At 40.4% G+C, this 21647-nt stretch overlaps 1 protein-coding gene across 2 annotated transcripts in view; it reads left to right on the top strand.

The window, feature by feature from the left end:
* Positions 1-21647, top strand: part of PCCB (propionyl-CoA carboxylase subunit beta) — a 95240-nt gene that overhangs the window by 37916 nt on the left and 35677 nt on the right. For both annotated transcript variants that reach the window (NM_001038548.2, XM_024987430.2), the window contains 3 exon segments: positions 2325-2433; positions 5059-5179; positions 6776-6857. In NM_001038548.2, the coding sequence (NP_001033637.1) occupies positions 2325-2433; positions 5059-5179; positions 6776-6857 (312 nt within the window).

Below are 21647 nucleotides of genomic sequence, written 5' to 3'. Positions count from 1 at the left end.
ATTTTACTGAGTGGTTTATAATCCATTACTATCATTATTTTGATGCTCAAATCATCCTTCCCTTAGCCAGTGGAAGTTCCTGTAAGCTGGCTTCTGTGCCCTTTTGATAGGAGAACCAGTTTCAAATGAATACTTTATGGATAGTGTGTTTAAGTTCTTGAACCTTTTCCAACCCTGAAGTCATGAAGATACTTTCTGTTTTCTAAAGGCTTTTTTATTTTGTGTTTTATATATTCATCTAAAATTGGAGTGGCTTTTACACATAGAGGCTAATTTGATTTATTAAAAAATTATTTTTCCAATACAGGTACCTAGTTGACATCTAGGCTTATATTGAAAAGAACATTGTTTCCTGCTCTGTAATGTCATTTATGTCATGAATCAAGTGTCCACATATCAAGAGTGTTTATTGCGCTTTCTCAATCCTTATTTGCTTATCTCTGTGGCAGTCAGTATGATACTATCAATGACAATGGCTTTATAATAAATGCTAATATCTGGTACGAAAGTTGTTCCCCCTTATTTTCTTTAAGTCATATGGATATGGGATATTCTTGACCCTTTGCATTTCCACATATTTTACAACTTTGAGATATAATTGATATATGGTGAACTGTACACATTTAAGTTGTGTAATTAAGAGTTTTTTGATGTATGTTTATAGCCATGAAGCTATGACCACAATTAAGATAATGAACATAGCCATTACTTCCCAAAGTGTCTTCTTGTATCACTGTAATTCATTCTTTCCTACCTCCCAGCCCTGTCCTCAGGTTCATCTGCTTTTTATCACACTAGATTAATTTGCATTTTTTTATAATATTATGTTGATATAAACAGAATCATACAAAATGACATTTTACAAAATAATATTTTGTATGTACAAAATATGTACAAAAAGTATGTACTTTTTTTTTCATTCACAGTTTTCTAAAAAACTGAGTCTTTGTTGCTGTGCATGAGCTTTCTCTAGTTGCGACAAGCAGGGCCTATTCTAGCTGTGGGTGCATGCTTCTCATTGTGGTGGCTTCTCTTGTTGCGGAGCGTGGGTTCTATGCATGTGGGTTTCAGTAGTTGCGGTCCTCGGGCGTAGTTGCAGGACTAATCTTCCGGGACCAGGGATTGAACCTGTGTCGCCTGCGTTGGCAGGTGGACTCTTCACCACTGGACCACTAGGGAGGTCCACTGTGTACTCTCTTTTTGTTTGTTTTGTGACATGGGGCTGGTTTCATTCACTTAGGATAATTATTTTGAGATTCACTTGTTGATGGAATTGGGCTGTTACTAATTTTTGGCTGTTACAAGTCATGCTCTTATGAACATATGTTTGAGTCCATGTGTAGAGTGGAGAAGAGAGACCTCTCTAGCTAGGCCATTCTAGCAAGATTCCAAACACAGAGCCATAAAATAAAGATTGATACACACAGGTAATAATCTAAGCACTGATGTCCTTTACATAAAAACATCTATCCAGTAAGAAAATAGGCAAAGAACATGAACAGTGAGTTGACAGAAAATTGTAGTAAGATATTTATTGCAAGATTGCTTGCTATAGCAAAACTCTGGAAACAATCTAAAAGACCATCAGTAGGTGACAGCAGTAAATATGTGATACGTATTTTACTATCCTCATGTGGAATGATCATCAGGAAGTTCCAGAACAGTGTGTGGGGCACTGTGCTAGAGAGAAAATAAGAAGGAAAAAATATATAAATGCTCCCATATGCATGGATGTCAGAGAAACTGACAGCAGTTGCCTTTGGGGATGGAAATTGGAGGCCTGGAAATAAGGGCTGGCACGTAGACTTACATTCCACTGTATCCCCTATTCTGGTTAAATATTTTATAATATGTCTTTATTATCTTTAAGTTAGAAACTAGAAACCAAAGCCTATCAGTGTCTCAGAACACCAAACATTGATTATTATCATTATCTCCAGATGGCTTCACTTAAAGTGACTGGTTCATTTTAGGCGAGCTGCAGACCAGTGCCTTTCTTCATCTGTAAATAAGGTGATAATAGTACCTAGGCTTTAATGACAGAGTCTGGTGAAGTGCTTAGAAAAGTCCTTAGTGCATAGCAAGGTCTGCACCAGGGCCGCTTGTTAGGGTGTGGCCCTACAGATGAGTGACCCTGAAATGTTAGCTATACTACAGGTCATTCTGCTGAGAGAGAACCAGGCAACAAAGATTTTTTGATGGCAAGGCAGGGAAAACATGGCTCTTTACTTTGGTTAGGCATCTGTGAGCGTATCCTAACCTGGTTCTGCCACCATGTCACCACCTTCTCTGAGACTGAACTTTCTGGAATTCTCTGGTTTCAGGACACCTCCTACTTATTCATCACTGGCCCTGACGTTGTGAAGTCTGTCACCAATGAGGACGTTACTCAGGAGGAACTCGGGGGTGCCAGGACCCACACCACCATGTCAGGTGAGGGGCCTTGAGGCTCACCTCACTGTCGTCAGACACGGAGAGGAGGCGTTGCTAGAGCTGACAGTCTGTTACAAATATCGCTTTATCGACAGAGTTTATTTGAATAGACTGTAGTGTGATGTATTATCTACAGATAGTAATAAATGTGGATTTATATCTCAAACTCGTTAACTAATGGGGTACTTCTAATGCTTTTCTAGTCTTTGAAAATGTTGAACTAACTAGAATGATGGCTGTAAGAATTATGATTCATGTGCATATAGTTGAACTTAAAAAATTGCATTTTGATGTGACTTTTTAAAAAGAAAATAATTATTTGGCTATGCTGAGTCTTAGTTGAGGCAAGCAGGATCTTTAGTTGTGGCATGTGGGATCTAGTTCCCTGATCAGGGATTGAATCCAGGCCTTCTGCATTGGGAGTGGGGAGTCTTAGCCACTGGACCACACCAGGGAAGTCCCTTGGTGTGGGACTTCTTTTATTCCAAAGTTGGGATATGTTTTAAGAGTCATCAGAGAAGGCAATGGCAACCCACTCCAGTACTCTTGCCTGGAAAATCCCATGGATGGAGGAGCCTGGTAGGCTGCAGTCCATGGGGTCGCTAAGAGTCGGGCATGACTGAGCGACTTCACTTTCACTTTTCACTTTCATGCATTGGAGAAGGAAATGGCAACCCACTCCAGTATTCTTGCCTGGAGAATCCCAGGGACGGAGGTGCCTAGTGGGCTGCCATCTATGGGATTGTACAGAGTTGGATACGACTAAAGCGACTTAGTAGCAGCAGCAGCATCTTACCAGTCACCATTGGCCAGTGAGCACATGGTCAAGACCCGTGTGTTCATAAGCTTGGTCATAGCTTTTCACCTCCTTAAGGTTAAGTGTCACATATGCTGGAAGATTATCCTTTGCTTTCACCATTGAAAGATGCTGTTTATACACAGAGGCATGTAATTGGGAGCAGAGCATGAATCTGGTATTAGAGAAGACAGTTGTTGGAATAATGATTGGAATTCCATAATTCCTTGGCAAAAGACCTCAAATTGTGAAAGTACTGCGTACCACACAGCAAGCAGTGTAACTGAAGATGGGAGAAATTGCCTCTTTGAGAGATTTCAGAGCATCGAGGGGCTGGTGGATGATCTGCACCTCGCTGTATTGTGCGTAAGGCATTGGGTCATCATTTGATTGTCAGCATTTCTTTCTTAGTGTACATATAGTCGAGGTATGTCTTAATGTCCGTGAGGTCTTAACATTTGATGAAATCTGCTTAAAAAATAAAAGTCAGATCTCTTGATTCCCCCTACCCACAGTTGTTCCTCCCCTATCTTGGGTGGGGGTCACCTTGACACACCCCTTTTTCTCACCCCTGAAAGAGTCCTTTCAGCTCTCTGGCCAGCACACTTCTCACTGCTGACCCACAGCTTGTCACATTCCTATCTCAGGGCTCAATTGGCAGCAGTTTTTTTCTTACTGGAATATAAAATAATGTTGCGACTTTTTTTCCCCTTTGTTTGTAGTCTTGACTTTATTTTAGATTTATAGATCACAGTGCAGAAGTTCTTAAATTAAAACCATGATTGGAAATTAACCATGGTGTTTTCAAAACTGTATGTATTTATTTAATTAGAGTATAGTTTTATAATGTGTTCATTTCTGCTGTAGAACAAAGTGAGTGTGCTATATATACATAAATCCCCTCCGTTTTGGATTTCCTTCCCATTTAAGTCACCACAGAGCACTGAGCAGAGTTCCCTGTGCTATACAGTAGGTTCTCATTGGTTATCTATTTTATATATAGTAGTGTCTATTTATCAGTTCCAATCTCACAATCCATCCCACCCTAAATAATGTTGAGTCTTGATGGAGTCTTAGATTTGATGAAATATGCAATTTTTTTCCTGACTGCAATGGTATTATGTTTATAGTAGACAATTTAGAAACTATAGGAATAAAAATCACTAGGAATTTTATACCCAAAGATAAACACCATTCACTTTTTGGTTATACCCTGCAGTCTTTTTGTGCAGATGGATGTGAATATACAACTGCATACTCAAACATAGGTGTATAATGTTCATTTGTGGCCTGTTTTTTCATTTGACAGCTTAATGTAATGAATGACTGTTTGTGACATTATATTTTCTTCTATAACATAATTTTAGCTTTAAAAGCATCATTTGGTATCCTGAATCTTAGGCTCTTGGGCTGTGTCTGATGCACTTAGCTCTGTAGTCTTAGAGTAAGACCCAAAAGATGCTCTACATGCATACACACATATATATATATATATATATTTATTTTTTAGTAATAGCTTTATTGAGATATAATTCACATAGTGGGCTGCGTTTGAGAGAGGGGCCAGGGGAAACCCCAGTGACTAGGTGATATTAGGGCAAAAACTTGTATAAGGAGTGACCTCTGTAGGGGTGTAGATTCAAAGCAGAAGAAACAGGCTGCATAGACTGAGCATCAGCCTGAAGGCATGTGGTGGGGTGCCATCCTCAGTGGAGGCAGGCAGCAACAGGGCTGTCAGCCGGCCTGCCCTAGAAGGGGCAGATGGGCATGAAGCTGTGTCTCTGGGCTGACAGGCGCCCTGGCTCATCACGTCCTCCCTGTCTTCTCAGGTGTGGCCCACAGGGCTTTTGAGAATGACGTTGATGCCTTGTGTAATCTCCGGGAATTCTTCAACTACCTGCCTCTCAGCAATCAGGACCCAGCTCCTGTCCTTGAGTGCCATGACCCCAGGTGAGTTGCAGGTTGGAGTCCTTCTCTGGTCCCCCTGCTCTGGCTGGATCTCCAGGATCTGCCCTGGTGGGCAACTGGAAGTAGACTGTGGAGTGGAGTCAGGTGTAGGCATGGTGGTGGCATGTCTGGGTACAGAAGCCAAGAAAGATATCATTTATTTATTAAAATTTTTTTTCTTTTAGAGTTTATTTTTGGCCATGCTGTGTGGCATGCGAGATGTTAGTTCCCCAACCAGGGACTGAACCTGTGCTCCCTTTAGTGGAAGTGTGGCGTCTTAACCACTGGACTGCCAGTGAAGTCCCAAAAGATTTTATTTTTATTTTCCTTTTTCCTCTCTGTAATACCTGATAAGTAGCTTGGGAATAAAAAAAATGGGGCCCCAAAATATTATTTCTGGCAGTCTTAATTTGTTCAGAATTGAGATAGATTTTGTTTGTTTGTATTAACATGAAGTAAATCAGTGTGAACTGATACAGACAGCGTGCCCTTTAGGAAATGTGCTTATGCACACTTGCTTGTGGCCAGAAGCTAGGGCAGCCCTGGGGAAGGCCGTGTTGCTGGCCACCCTGTGGAGACCTTCTCCACTTTGCTTCTTGCTTATTTGGGCCACTGTCTGATGTGGGGGCACGCCACAGAGTAAACCAGACGCCCAGCTGGGGAACCACTGCTCCAGACCTCTGGCGGCTTACTTCTCCACTTTGTTTCCTCTCTGATTTTGAAGCGCTCACTTGGCTTACACGACTTCTGCAGAAGGATTTGAAATTGTGCCCCTTGAGAAGAAGCCATTTTCAGACCCTCCGCTGTGGGTGGACCTGGGCTCCCACCTTCTGGGCTGTGTCTGGGCCAGAGTTGCTCTGAAGAGTCATGTCCCCAGGACCCCTCCCTGTCTGCCTGCCTTACTCCTCAGGGGACCCGACCAGTGGCCCACTGTGTGTGGTCATGAAAGGGAGGGTGGTCACAAGGCCTAGAGCAGTGGGCACAGTCTCCTTTTCCGAGCCTCTGCACTGTGTGTGGGTTCTCAAAAAGTTTAGGGCATCTTTGAAGGTGTTACAGACCAAGGGCCTACACATGTCTGAATAGCCTGCTTTGGCCCAGCCATAGCTGCTTTCTCTTCAGTCCCAGGGAAGCTGTATGTGTCTGAGTAAACAGCGAATGAACAGTAAAGGAGGCCTTTGTTACTGGGTGGGGTGATGCCCAAAACCCCAGCGTGGGAATTGTCTTGTTCCCACAAGACAAATTGGACGGGCATTGTCTTGTTCACTACATGTCTTTTAGTGCCCTGTACAGTCCCTGGAATGTAGGAAGTGTTCAGAGGATAAATGAAGGCATCACCACATTTAGGGAAATAAGCTCGTTTTTTCCCTCTAAATGAAAATGGGAAGATCTTCTGGGTTAATATCAAGCTCAGGTTCATTTTAATGTGGTGGTAGCATAGGAATGTATCTTTGGGGACTGCTTTTCAAGCCCAGCAGAGACAAAATCAGTCCAGCCCCTACACATTCTGTCTCCCCTGTTTCCCTCTCCTATCCCCCACCACCCACAGAAGGCAACCGGCTCTTCCATGTTGATTAAATCTACTTCTCTTTCTACCCAAAGTGACCGTCTGGTTCCTGAGCTTGACACAATTGTCCCTTTGGAATCTACCAAAGCCTACAACATGGTGGACATCATACATGCTGTGAGTCCCACATCTGTTTGTCTGTCTGCTGGCTTGGCAGTGTGCATGTCCTGGTGCTTTGGCTCAGTGAGGAAGTGCAGGACCCACACGCCTTCAGAGCAGGCACCACAGGCAGGGCATGGGGTGGCGCAGAGCCAGGGCACTGAGGAACATGTTGTGGGAAGAGTCAGCGGGTGTGGCCACCCTACTGGCTTAGATGGACCTGAGGGAGGGGCAGCACTTGGGCCAGCAGAGCCCAGAGGTCCTGAGCTGGCACTCTGTGGGGCCATGTGTCCAGAGCCTGGAGCTGAGGTGGGTTGACTCTTCACACACTTCTGTTTGGGGTCTGTTGGGGTCATGCTCAGAGGGCGTTTTGTTTCTCTAGAGAAAGGAGAGTTCACGAGGCATCCTGTGACATAGTTGAGGGACATGTTTGTAGGTCTGAGGAGCACAGGAGTCCTTTGTACCTTTTTCTTGGTGTAGTGGGTTCCTGGCTCATTAAGTGAAGAGGACAGTGTTGGAGTGAACTGGAGGCGCCTGTCCATGGCCATTGTCTCCCTCCTTCCTGTGTGCTTCCCTGTGTGCTCTGAGCTCTCAGCTCTTCTTGCTTAATTCAGCCCAGGTGGCTCTGTGGGGACAGCCTCTCCCAAGGCCCTGGCTCCCCCAGGGACCTGTTCCTTCTCCCCCATGCTGTGGTAAGCCGGCGTGAGTCAGCAGCTGATCCTTGTTGCCGGGATCATTGCCTGCTGAGCACCATGTGAGCCCTCTCCCTCCAGCATGCCTTCCTCTGACCTTGGCCTTCACTACTCTCTGCACCTCGCAGTTGTCCTGTCTGTCTCTCACTGTCTCTGTCCTTCCCTTTCTTCTGGAGCCCTCCACGCTTTCTGGAAACTTCCTTCCTGGCCCAGCTTGGACTCTGCCCTGTTCTTAGTGACACTGTGATGGACAAAACTTTACCTTGGCAACCTCACCTCCGGGTAAGACATTCAGAGAACAAAAGCATACCCAGCATGGGTAATTTTAGGTCCAAAACTACAGTGAATAAGGTAAAATGGGATCTTTGTTATCAGTGCCCCAATTCTCCTTTGATCCTATGGAGCACCATCCCTGGTTCAAGGCTGCAGTCATCTGCCCATCCACCCGTGTTGCTAGCCTGCTGGGGGGAAGCCCTGGAGCCTTGCTCCAGCCTGAGCTGGGCCCTCGGTGTGCCTCTCTGGCCCCTGGCTTGAATATGTGCTGTGAACCTCCCCTCAGCCCCTGGTCTTATCTTCTTCACTCTTCCTGATCCAAACCCTAACTTTCATGTCTACTCTGCACTCGGATCACATGACATTGGCATTTCCTTTATGGAGAAAATTAAGAGCATCAGGTTCCTCGAGCCCCATAGGTTCCATTTCTCCCCTCCACCATCCCCTTCCCAACCCCCTACATCGTATCTCCCCAGGCTCAGGAAATGAGGTGCCTTCACCGGGGCTCCTTGCTTCATCCCTGTCTATCTGGCCTCTTGCTTTCTTACCTGGTTTAACTTCTCCCTCTCATAACTCTTTCCTCTGGGCAGTCAATGTGTTTGAACATGTATGGACTTCTTGTCTGCTAAAACGTGCCCCTCTTTACCTGTATTTCTGCTTAACTGCTGTCCACAGTCTTTTCTCCCTTTTTCCTTCATCTCCTCGTGTCTCTTCTTCCTTTATTCCTCTCTGGAACCTGGCTTCTGGTTTTGTCCCTCTGTTGAATGGCAGCCCTCCTGATGACTTCTCCAATTGCTAATTCCAGGGGACCAAGAGCATTACATGGGTATAGTTACAGAGGTAACCATTATTATTATTATTATTATTTTTTTTTTTTAACAATTACAAGTCTTCTAAAAACAAAGCAAAATTATGTAGAGTAGCTCAAATGCATCACATAGAGAAACAGAGAAGCCTCCCTGGTGTTCTCTTCCAGGCACTGTTTCCCCCTAAACCTTTCAGGGAAACCACCATCCTGACTTTTAATAGCATAGTTTAGTTTTTCTTGGTTTTGTATATTATAGGAATGGAGTCATGTAGTGTGTGGTCTTACCTGTCTGGCTACTTTGATTCAACATGACAATTGGAATTCATCTGCATTGGTGCAGTGTATATTGTTGCCGTGGTTCTTCATCTTTTGTATGAACAGACCACAGTTTATCTACTGTTGATGGGCATTTGGATAATTCTGGTTTGAGGCTATTGCAAATAGTTCTGATATGATCGTTCTGTTATATGATTTTGGCAAAAAAGAAAACAAAACTTTCGCGTCTCTGAGTCCATACTGAGAGTGGAAGCCCACATCACAGTCGTGCATACACGGAGCTTGAGTGAACGCTGCCCAAGTGTTCTTCCTCTTAAAAGGACACCAGTCCTTTCAGACTAGGGCCTGAATCTTTATGACCTTGTTTACTTTATCTCTTTAAAGGTCCCGTCTCCAAGTATAATCACACTGGGTGTTAGGTTTCAACATATGAATTTGGAGGGAGGGGGTACACAGTTCAGTTCATAAAGTGCCATAATAAGAATGTGCAAGTTTTCTTTCTTTTTCTATGGACTGAACAACTGAAATAGCATTGGGATTTTCTCCTCTTTAAAAATGTGGGAGAAATTCTCATAAAATTGTCAGTGCCTAATGCTTTATTATTATTTTTTTTGATGGAGGAGTGGCTTTTTGATAACTTCCTCTGCTCTTTAATGCTAATGTCTCTAAACTTTATCTTTGCTGGGGTCCGTTTTGGTAAAGTATATAAATTTTTCTCTGTGACTCTCTATTTCATCCAGATTTTTAATTTTACCTGCATAGGGTTATGTAGGGTTATATAGTCTCAGATCAGCAAAATCCGTTTCAGTAGTTTTCTCCTCTGACATTTTGTATTCTGTATTTTCTTGATAGTTACCTAGTAGTTGAAATATTTTATTGAGGTATTTTGAAGGGTCAACTTTCAGAGTTTTTTCTTTTTTAAGGCTGTTTTTTGCTTTTATATTAACTCCTTTTCTCCTTTCATTTAATCATTTTTTCCCCTTCTCAGATTTTTGAACCAGAAGTCTAATATATATTTTCTTTAATTTTGATAAAATCACATACAACTGCAGGGAAGGTTAGGAAATAGGGCCATTTGGCCGTCGTTTCTGTTACAGTGGTAGAAATGGAAGCTGGATTTTTGGTGGATACTTAGGAGTCTCTGCTACACTCTCTTAATCCTTTTAAAATAAAAGTAAGTAATATGAACAAAGGAGAAAACAGTATAGAAACATGCAAGGTGAAATGCAAATTTTTTCTCTCCTTATCAGTCTTTCTCAGAGGTAACTACTATTAAGTTTCTTGTATATCTTTTCAGAAAACAAATTATATGACAAATATGTGTCAATATATTTACTTTTAACTGAAAAAAATTATTACAGACACTTGCATACCTTGCTGGTTTTCACTTTCTTTCCCAATCATGGCATACAAATTTACCTTATTCATTGTGATGAATGTATATTATTCCATTGTATGGATGGAACGTTATTTAAGCATCACTGTACTGATAGACAGTTTAATCTTTTGTAGTTTTTGCTTTTACAGTAGTGATGCAGAAAACATCTTTGTGTATCAGTATGCTTTTGTGACTGTATCCATTGGATCAGAATGGCTATTTGCCCAGTAATGGAATTTGGCCAGAGAACAAAAGTCTTAAAATATTTTTTTTTTTTTTTAAGAAAAAAAGGCGGTGGGGAAGGTGGTATTTCTGGGTAGTCATGGTCTTCTAAATCCAAAACTGTACACATCCTTGAAAAACTATGTAGGTCAATAAGAAGAAAAAAAAAACCTACCAACTCCATGCATTTATTGTAACTGGAAGACAGGAAACCATAAACTTACTATAAAAATGAGTGGAACAATAAATACCACTTTCTAGTTGGACTGTTTCTTGAGTTTTGGCTATAAGTCTCTGTGGAGAGCTAGAAAAAGTGTCGAGATGTTGCTCAGAAGAAAGAGAAGGGTATTTAGAAGAAACCACTCAGAGAGAAAGTTCACTCTAAGAGTGAAAATATTGGAAAAGAGTCCTGTTAGTTTAGAAGAGTTACTTCAGAGGGGAGATTTAAACATGTACAAGAATCAAGAAGACAGTCATAGAAGGGTATTCCTTCTTGGGAAGAAAAGATTTAAAGGAAGAGAGAGGCACCTTTCAGTTCAGTTCAGTCGCTCAGTCATGTCCGACTCTTTGCGACCCCATGAACCGCAGCACGCCAGGCCTCCCTGTCCATCACCAACTCCCTGAGTTCACTCAAACTCATGTTCATTGAGTCAGTGATGCCATCCAACCATCTCATCCTCTGTTGTCCCCTTCTCCTCCTCCCTCAATCTTTCCCAGCATGAGGGTCTTTTCAAATGAGTCAGCTCTTTGCATCAGGTGGCCAAAGTGTCAGAGTTTCAGCTTCAACATCAGTCCTTCCAGTGAACACCCAGGACTGATCTTCTTTAGGATGGACCGGTTGGATCTCCTTGCAGCCCAAGAGACTCTCAGGAGTCTTCTCCAACACCACAGTTCAAAAGCATCAATTCTTCAGCACTCAGCTTTCTTTATAGTCCAACTCTCACATCCATACATGACTACTGGAAAAACCATAGCCTTGACTAGACAGACCTTTGTTGACAAAGTAATGTCTCTGCTTTTTAATATGCTGTTTGCTGCTGCTACTGCTGCTGCTGCTGCTAAGTCGCTTCAGTTGTGTCCGACTCTGTGCGACCCCATAGATGTCAGCCCACCAGGCTCCCCATCCCTGGGATTCTCCGGGCAACAACACTGGAGTGGGTTGCCATTTCCTTCTCCAATGCATGAAAGTGAAAAGTGAAAGTGAAGTTGCTCAGTTGTGTCCGACTCCTAGTGACCCTATGGACTGCAGCCTACCAGGCTCCTCTGTTCATGGGATTTTCCAGGCAAGAGTACTGGAGTGGGTTTCCATTGCCTTCTCCAATATGCTGTCTAGGTTGGTCATAACTTTCCTTCCAAGGAGTAAGCATCTTTTAATTTCATGGCTACAATCACCATCTGCAGTGATTTTGGAGCCGTCCAAAATAAAGTCAGCCACTGTTTCCCCATCTGTTTCCCATGAAGTGATGAAACTGGATGCCATGATCTTAGTTTTCTGAATGTTGAACTTTAAGCCAACTTTTTCACTCTCCTCTTTCACTTTCATCAAGAGGCTCCTTAGTTCTTCTTCACTTTCTGCCATAAGGGTGGTGTCATCTGCATATCTGAGGTTATTGAGGCACCTTTGGAAATTATGAAATGAGGGAAGAATAAAGAAAGAGATAAATTTATGTGTTTGCAAGATAAAAACAAAAATTTGAAGGTCGTCATACCCCTTTCCCTAGCACTCTAATATCAAGACACCCATTAACTAAATAACACTTTGTTATACTGACAGAAGAGGGTGCTCTTGAACTGGGAATCTTGTTCACCATCAAAACTGCCAACCTGTTCATTCAGATACAAGTAGTTTATCTATATAAAGCTACTAAAATTAGAAAACCAAAAATGAAAGTGAAAAACTTCAACAAAACTCCTTTCAGAGTAAGAGTTCATTCAGCAGATGATCACCCTGCAGTTGTGTTCAGTAGCCTCAAATCATTTGAATTGTGAAAAATCAGAAACGAATAACGGAATAGACATAAAATAGGAAGAAGTAAAAGTTAGTGGTGACTGAATTAAAATGTGAGGAACAAAATCACATATCAGAAATGAAGACAATTATAAAGTGCTCTAGGGAGAAAATTTGAATGAAATTTAATAAGGAATGTTGAAGAAAGGGGGAAGACAACCAAGAATATAAAGAGAAAGGTAGAAAAAAAAATCAGAAAACAAGTGATTAAAGTGGCAAAGAAGACTGAACATACATATAACTGGAGGGTCTGACGAAGGACAAACAGGACTAGAATTGATGTGTAAAACTGTAATCCAAGAAAGCATTCCAGAAATAAGACCCAGAGCCAAACTCCCACTGAGTATATGGGAAAATTAACCAAGAATGATGAAACTAGTTAATATCCACATATAACCATTAGATTAAAAAAATCCTCAGATCAGTCATGACTGAGCACATAATGCATGTACAAACAGGACTTTGAGGCAAAAAGATGAAAACTTACAAGGTTAGAAGGACTAGAGTAGCAGCAGATTTCTCAAAGCAACAAGAAAGCAAGACAACAATAGAAAAACACTTCTGGAGACTGCAGGAAAGAGTATGGGACTGAGGATTTTGTCTGGCCAAGCTGATGTTCATGTATGAAGGCTAGAGAAAACTAGTTTTAAATAGGTAAAACAGAGGGAATTCTGTATTCCCAGGTGTTTCTTGAAGCTACCAGAGGATGAGATTCATCCAACCAAGAGATAACTGGAGAAATTTTAGCAAAGGGATTGATGGTACTTATTTAATTATAAGGCTAAAACTGGGTTGGGAATGAGTGTTTCAATTGGAGAAAAATGCCACTGGAAGATGAAAGAGAAGGATGAGGGAAAGAGTATAACAATAAGTTCACTGATAGTTGTGGCTCAGCAGATTTTAAAAGTAGACAGCTCAGTTAATAAAGATATTAAATGGGGAAACAGACTGAAGGCAATAAAAAGGTATAATTGCAGTGGCAACCACTAGATCAAAAATATACATCTTTTAAAATAACAACATAAAACATATCATTTAGAATGGCAAATACAACATAATAAACAGAATAATTATAAGAATAAAAATCTGAAATACCAATAAATACGAATGGCTTAACTTATTAAATTCATCTCATTTATTAAAAGAAAAAGATGTTCAATATACCTCATAAAGTAAAACCATCTGTATGTGATGTACAGGAGACAAAGTGATTCTGAAAAGTTAAACATAAGGGATGCGCAAAGGTATGTCAGGAGAACAGAAATAGCAAGTATGTGTGGGCCTAATATTGGATGATGTAAAATTCAAATATTTACTGTGACAAGGAAAGACATTTTCAAATGTTAAAAGCCACAGTCCACAACAATGATAGAAAGATCTATTCCCTAAATGATACAACTGCCATCTTTGAAAATGAAAAGCTATAGGATATTTAAGTAGACATAGGTAGAAACAACTAAACACACCATAATTAGCACAATGTACATGAAATAGACAGAAAAATTAATATATGGAAGATCTCAGTAACATCACAGATAGATATTATGAATGTATTTCAGACTTTACAGCCTGGTAAAAGGCAACGAGGAGAAGGCAATGGCAACCCACTCCAACACTCTTGCCTGGAAAATCTCATGGACGGAGGAGCCTGGTAGGCTGCAGTCCATGGGGTCGCTAAGAGTCAGACACGACTGAAGTGACTTAGCAGCAGCAGCAGCAGCAAAAGGCAATGAATCTTATACTCAAGTGTGTGTGGAACATTTACAAAAGTTGATCACATATTTGGTCAGAAAGAAAGCATCCTAGCAGCCCATAAAGCAAAAATATTATAAACAACACTGATCAAAACTAGAAATTTATAGCTATAACAATAAATATACTCATTTGAAAATAATTTTTCTGTTAATTCTTGGATAAAAGGAGAAAATATAAGCCAAAATGACAGAATTATAAGGTGGTGCTAGTGATAAAGAACCCGCCTGCAAGTGTAGGTAGATGTAAAAGATGTGGGTTTGAGTCCTGGGTCAAGAAGATCCCCTGGAGGAGGGGATGGCAACCCACTCCAGTGTTCTTGCCTGGAGAACCCCATGGATAGAGGAGCCTGGTGGGCTATAGTCCACATGGTCTCAAAGAGTTGGACATGACTGAAGCAATTTAACTTGCACACATGACAGAATTATAAGAGAATCAAGATAAAAAAAAAAAACACTTCATATCAATATCTACAGAATACTCTCTGTGAGAGGAGGAGAATGTATAGCCTTCAATGCTTAGTGAAAAATGAAAGAAGGAAAAGAAACTAAATTCTGTACTCAAAAAGCTGGGGAAAAATAAAATATTCTAAAGAATTCTAAGAATTTAATAATAAAGCAGAAATTTTATGATTTAGGATATAGAAAAACAACTGTAGCTAATGGAATAGAATAACTACTAGACAAGTTAAAAAGACAAGTAAAAAGTGCAAAGGTAGAAATAGAGATCAATGAAACAAAATAGAAACCCCAGAGATAAATCCATGCACCTATGGACACCTTATCTTTGACAAAGGAGGCAAGAATATACAATGGAGAAAAGACAATCTTTTAAGTGGTTCTGGGAAAACTGGTCAACCACTTGTAAAAGAATGAAACTAGAACACATTGTAACACCATACACAAAAATAAACTCAAAATGGATTAAAGATCTAAATGTAAGACCAGAAACTATAAAACTCCTAGAGGAAAACATAGGCAAATCATAGCAGGTGTAAATCATAGCAGGATCCTCTATGACCCACTTCCCAGAGTAATGGAAATAAAAGCAAAATTAAACAAATGGGATCTAATTAAACTTAAAACCTTTCGCACAACAAAGGAAACTGTAAGCAACGTGAAAAAACAGACTTCACAATGGGAAAGCAACTGACAAAGAATTAATCTCAAAAATATATAAGCTGCTCATGCAACTCAATTCCAGAAAAGTAAATGACCCAATCAAAAAATGAGCCAAAGAACTAAACAGACATTTCTCCAAAGAAGACATACAGATGGCTAACAAACACATGAAAAGATGCTCAACATCACTCAATATCAGAGAAATGCAAATCAGAACTACAATGAGGTACCATCTCATGCTGGTCAGAATGGCTGCTGTCATAAACTCTACAAACAAAAAATGTTGGAGAGGGTGCAGAGAAAAGGGAACCCTCTTACACTTTTGGTGGGAATGCAAACTAGTACAGCCACTATGGAGAACAGTAGAGATTCCTTAAAAAACTGGACATAGAACTGCCATATGACGCAGCAATCCCACTGCTGGGCATACATGCTGAGGAAACAAGAAATGAAAGAGACACGTGTACCCCAGTGTTCATCGCAGCACTGTTTAAAATAGCCAGGACATGGAAGCAACCTAGATGTCGATCGACAGACAAATGGATAAGAAAGCTGTGGTACATATACACAATGGAATATTACTCAGCCATTAAAAAGAATGCATTTGAATCAGTTCTAATGAAGTGGATGAAACTGGAGCCTATTATACAGAGTGAAGTAAGTCAGAAAGAAAAACACCAATACAGTATATTAATGTATATATGTGGAATTTAGAAAGATGGTAACAATAACCCTATATGCGAGACAGCAAAAGAGACACAGATGTAAAGAACAGTCTTTTGGACTCTCTTGGGAGAAGGCAAGGGTGGGATGATTTGAGAGAATAGCATTGAAACATTTATATTACCATATGTGAAATAGATTGCCAGTCCAGGTACGATGCATGAGACAGGGCACTCAGGGCCGGTGCACTGGGATAACCCTGAGGGATGGGATGGGGAAGGAGGTGGGAGGGGGGCGTTCAGGATTGGGGGACACATGTACACCCATGGCTGATTCATGTCAATGTATGGCAGAAACCACCTCAATATTGTAAAGTAATTAGCCTCCAATTAAATAAATTAATTAAAAAACAAAAAAGTGCAAAGGAAATATAAGAAATTTCAAAATCACAAGAGGTGAGATGAACTGGACATTTTATTTGGCAAATACATTTACCAAAAACTGACCCTCTTAGACATAGAAAGCCTAAGTAGACCCAATTACATAGTAGTTGTTTCATAAAAATAGCAGCAGGCCTAGATAGTTTCATGTGGGAATTCTATGAAACTTTCAAAGACTAAAGAGTGACAATGCTACATAAATTGTTTCAGAGACTAGACATTAAACACACACATACACACACCCTTTACAAATTCTTTTCATGAAGCCAGTATGGCATTGATACTTGAATCTGATGTAGAGTAGAAAAACATTTCAGATTGGCATTACTTACCATCACTTGGCAAGAATACCAAATAAATTAACAGATTCCAACACTGTGTTAATATATACCTTAAGGAAGTAGGATTTATTGGAATGCAAGGTTGGTTATATGGAAAATCTGTGCTATACTCTGTTAAAAGATGGAAGAAAGATCATGTAGTTGTTTTCATAGATGCTGAGAAAAGCTTTTAAGAAAGTTCAACACCTAATACACACAAGAGACTAGGAATTGATGAACATTTAACATGATAGACTTTAATATACACTTCTTCAAAACCAAGCATCTTACTTGATATGGAAATACACTAAGATCTGGGATGCTGTCCATCTTCACTATTATTTAACATGGTACTGGAGGTATCAGCCAATGCAATTCGGCAAGAAAGTCAACTAGAGGCAAAAAGCTTTGGAAAGTTTAACCTATGCTTGTGCAGGACATAATATGCTAAAGATCCTAGAGGATGTGTGATAAATAGAATAAATAGGGAACAGGATATAAAATTAACCTAGGAATAGTGTTCATATACACAAACAATAATCAATTGTATATGGTAGTGTAAAAACTCCTTTTACATAGCAGTAAAGATAGAACTGGACATGGAACAACAGACTCCTTTTCAAAACTGGAAAAGGTGTAGGTCAGGGCTATATATTGTGACCTTGCTTATTTAACTTTTATGCAGAGTACATCATGCAAACTGCTGGGCTGGATGAATCACAAGCTGGAATCAAGATTGCTGAGAAAAATATCAACAATCTAGATATGTAGATGATACCACTTTAATAGCAGGAAGAGAAGAGGAACTAAAGAGCCTCTTGATGAATGTGAAAGAGGAGAGTGAAAAAACTGGCTTAAAACTTAACATTTAAAAAACTAAGATCATGGAATCCGGTCCCATCAGTTCATGGCAAATAGATGGTGAAAAAGTGGAAACAGTTGCCGGCTTTATTTTTGGGGGCTCCAAAATCAATGTGGACAGTGACTACAGCCATGAAATTAAAAGATACTCGCTTCTTGGAAGAAAAGCAATGACAAACCTAGGCAGTGTATTAAAAAGCAGAGACATTGCTTTGCCAACAAAGGTCCATCTAGTTAAAGTTATGGTTTTTCCAGTATTCATGTACGGATATGAGAGTTGGACCTAAAGAAAGCTGAGCACCGAAGAATCAATGCTTTTGAATTGTGGTGTTGCAGAAGAGTCTTGAGAGTCTCTTAGACAGAAGGGAGATCAAGCCAGTTAATCCTAAAGGAAATCAACCCTGAATATTCACTGGAAGGACTGATGGTGAAGCTGAAGATCTAGTACTTTGGCTACTTGATGCAAAGAGCAGACTCATTGGAAAAGACCCTGATGCTGGGAAAGATTGAGGGCAGGAGGAGAAGGGAGCCACAGAGGATGAGATGGTTGGATGGCATCACTGACTCAGTGGGCATGAGTTTGAGCAAACTCTGGGAGATAGTGAAGGACAGGGAAGCCTAGAGGCTGCAGTTCATGAAGTTGCAAAGAGTTGGACACAACTTAGCAACTGAACAACAACAAAGATAAAATATTTAGTAACATGAATATAGGCTTAAACAAATGCAGACATCCCTTGATCTTGGATATTGAGTTAATATAAAAATGTTAAAAGAGAAACTATGGCCATATCCTTTATTAAAGCATGCTATAGTTAAAACAGTGTAGTCTTGACACATAAATAGTGGAATAGAAAAGAAAAACTAGAAGTTGATTCAAGTACGTACAGAGTTCAGGCACATCTGATAAAGCTATTATGTCAAATTCTCGGGGCAAGATTAGCTTTTTAATGGTGCTAAAGAATTTGCTGGCAGATCAGTGGTTAGGACTCTACTCTCTCACTGCTGAGGGCCTGCATTCAGAAAAAGAAAATGGCCCTCCCCCCCAAAATAATGGTGCTAGGTGACTGGATAGCTGGTTGCATGCTTAGTCCCTAAGGTGTATTCTACTCTTGCAACCGTGTGTACTGTAGCCCGCCAAGTTCCTCTGTTCATAGGATTTCCCAGGCAAGAATACTGGAGTGTGTTGCCATTTCCTTCTCCAGGGAATCTTCCTGACCCAGGGATCAAACTTGCGTCTCTGCATTGGCAGGTGGATTCTTTACCGCTGAACCACAAGGCAAGCCCAGATAGCTGGTTAGGAAAATATAAAATTATATTTTTAGTTCATACCATATACAAAAATAAACTACAAATAGATCAGAGAACTAAGTATAAGTGAATTAGTACTAAAAGAAATCATGGATCAATTTCTCTAGGAGAAGATAAAGGATTTTGAACTGATTTAAAATGCAGTTTAAGTTAAAAAATTGATAAATTTGACTGTGTAAACATTTAAAAATTGCACTCCACATAGTAAAAAGTACATACAGTTAAAAGACATCCAGGAATGGTGGATGGACATCTTCCCTGGTGGTCCAGTGGCAGAGACTCCACACTCGCAGTGCAGGGGACCAGAGTTCAGTCCCTGGCCAGGGACCCAGATCCCACATGCAGGAACTGAAGAGTTTGCATGCTACAGCCGAAAGATCTTGCATGCTTCAGCTAAGAGCCAGTGCAGCCAAATAAAAACATGAATGTTAAAAAGACAACCAGGAATTCCTTAGTGGTCCATCGGTTAGAACTCTGCTTCCACTGCAGAGGGCTGGAGTTCAATCCTTGGTCAGGGAACTGAGATCCCACATGCCCTGAGGTGTGGCACAAGAGAAAAAAAAAAGACAACCAACAATCGGGGAGAAAATATTTGTGACATATATTGCAAATAAAGGACCGAGAACTCTAAAATGTAAAGACCTTTTTAAAAAATTAAGAGAACAAAGACTAAAATTGATAAAAAGCAGGAAAAAAATCATGAATAGATAGCTCACACACACACAAAAAAGATATGAAATTGACCTTAAACATTTTAGAAAGATGTTTAAGTTTACTCATAATGCTAGAAATGCAACTTAAAATTATACTGAATTGTTTCTCCTTTGTCAAATTGGCCAAAAACTAAAAACTTGGAAATACTTTCTGTGGTAAGTCTGTGGGGAGTAGACACTCTGATATATTGCTGGTAAGGGTTATGGTAATATTTGAGGTTTTGCCCTAGCAGCCCCACCTCTAGGGATTTACCTTGAAGATACACTTCCCACCATACAAAATTATAGATGAACAAGGTTGCTACTGTTACATCATTATTTATGATTACAAAATATTCTAAGCAACTTGAATGTCAGTTTCACAATAATGTAAACAACACATAGGCTATGCAGGAGTGAAAAAGATCGAGGTAGAGCCCTCTGATGGAGAAGGCAATGGCACCCCACTCCAGTACTCTTGCCTGGAAAATCCCATGGATGGAGGAGCCTGGTGGGCTGCCGTCTGTGGGGTCGCACAGAGTCGGACACGACTGAAGCGACTTAGCAGCAGCAGCAGCAGCAGAGCCCTCTGAGCTCATATGGAGTGATTCCCAGGATATATTAATTGAAGAAACTCAGAGTGCAAGAGGGAGTATTTCTCTGTCTAAGGTGGAAGGGGAATCAAAATGTTATAAATGTATCTACTCATTTCTGCAATACACACACAAATCATAAATCCAGAAAATGATGACATTCAAAACATGATGAGTGGAAGAGATTGGGAATGACATTTTTAAACTATGTTAATGTTTACATATTAAAAAATAAAATCAATACTGGGTGGTTAACCTTTGAAATAAAAACAAAAGAACATGAGTTTCAAGTGAATAACTTGAACACAGTATTTTGACTCTATACCTTTAGTGTAATGACAGAAATAAGGAAATGCTGAATTGAAGTTATATTTTCTGTGTGTGTGTGTATTTGGCAGTCATATGAATTCTGAAACTATTTCATTTTTATTTGCATATTGAATAAATGTTTTGAGGTTAAGGGAGTTAGATTCCACCGTAGGAGCAAGAGGTATGGAAAGGGAGGTACTAGAATGAACCCTGGAGTTGAACTAGAATGAAGTTATCAGTGTGAACTCCTGATTTTCATATTACTCACAGAAATGTGTATATGTGTATGTCTGTGGACTTCCTATCTCTTTGCTCTGGAATAGCTTCTTGGAAGTAATTATTTACCCCATCTCTCCACCGCAGGGACCTGGGCTTCTTGGAAAAATGGCTGTTTATACATTTGGGGCAGGAAAAAATTATGAGATAAACCTGAAAGGTAATTCCAGAATGTAAGGTAGTGCTCAAAGAACGATGGAGAACATCAAAAGGGCATAGAATCTATCTTGAATGAGCTCTCACTGTCAAATATGGGAACATTCGAACATAAAGTAATGTTGGTAAAGATTGTAATCCACACAATAAAATATAAATCTGTAAATTCACACTGTGGATTTTCCAGTAGTAAATGGGAAAGGCAAAGACATTTCTAACAGTAGAATGCCAAGTAATAAGTGGAGAAGGAAAATGGGGTTAGAGAAATCATTTGACGGTTATTGTGGCAGTAATTTGGGTTCCCTGGGGGCTCAGAGGTAAAGAATCTGCTTGCCAGTGCTGGAGGTGTGGGTTTAATCCCTGAGTTGGGAAGATCTCCTGGAGAAGGGAATGGTAACCCACTCCAGCAGTCTCACCTGGGAAATCCTATGGGCAGAAGAGCCTGGTGGGCTACAGTCCATGGGATTGCATAGAGTCGGACACGACTGAAGTGACTGAGCACTCATCCATGAATGTTAAGTAAACCTCCTGAGTAAAAACTTGATGAAGAATAGGATTTTTACATAAGTTCAAAATACTTCCCCACAAAATACTAATTACAAGTGGAAAAATAGTGACTTTACAGGAGAGAAACCTGGCATATCTCACCACTACTAATGG

This window comes from Bos taurus, chromosome 1, assembly GCF_002263795.3.
Source record: "Bos taurus isolate L1 Dominette 01449 registration number 42190680 breed Hereford chromosome 1, ARS-UCD2.0, whole genome shotgun sequence".
Lineage (NCBI taxonomy): Eukaryota > Metazoa > Chordata > Mammalia > Artiodactyla > Bovidae > Bos > Bos taurus.
The sequence above is the reverse complement of the archived record's forward strand: the minus strand, read 5'-3'. Positions and strand labels throughout refer to the sequence as shown.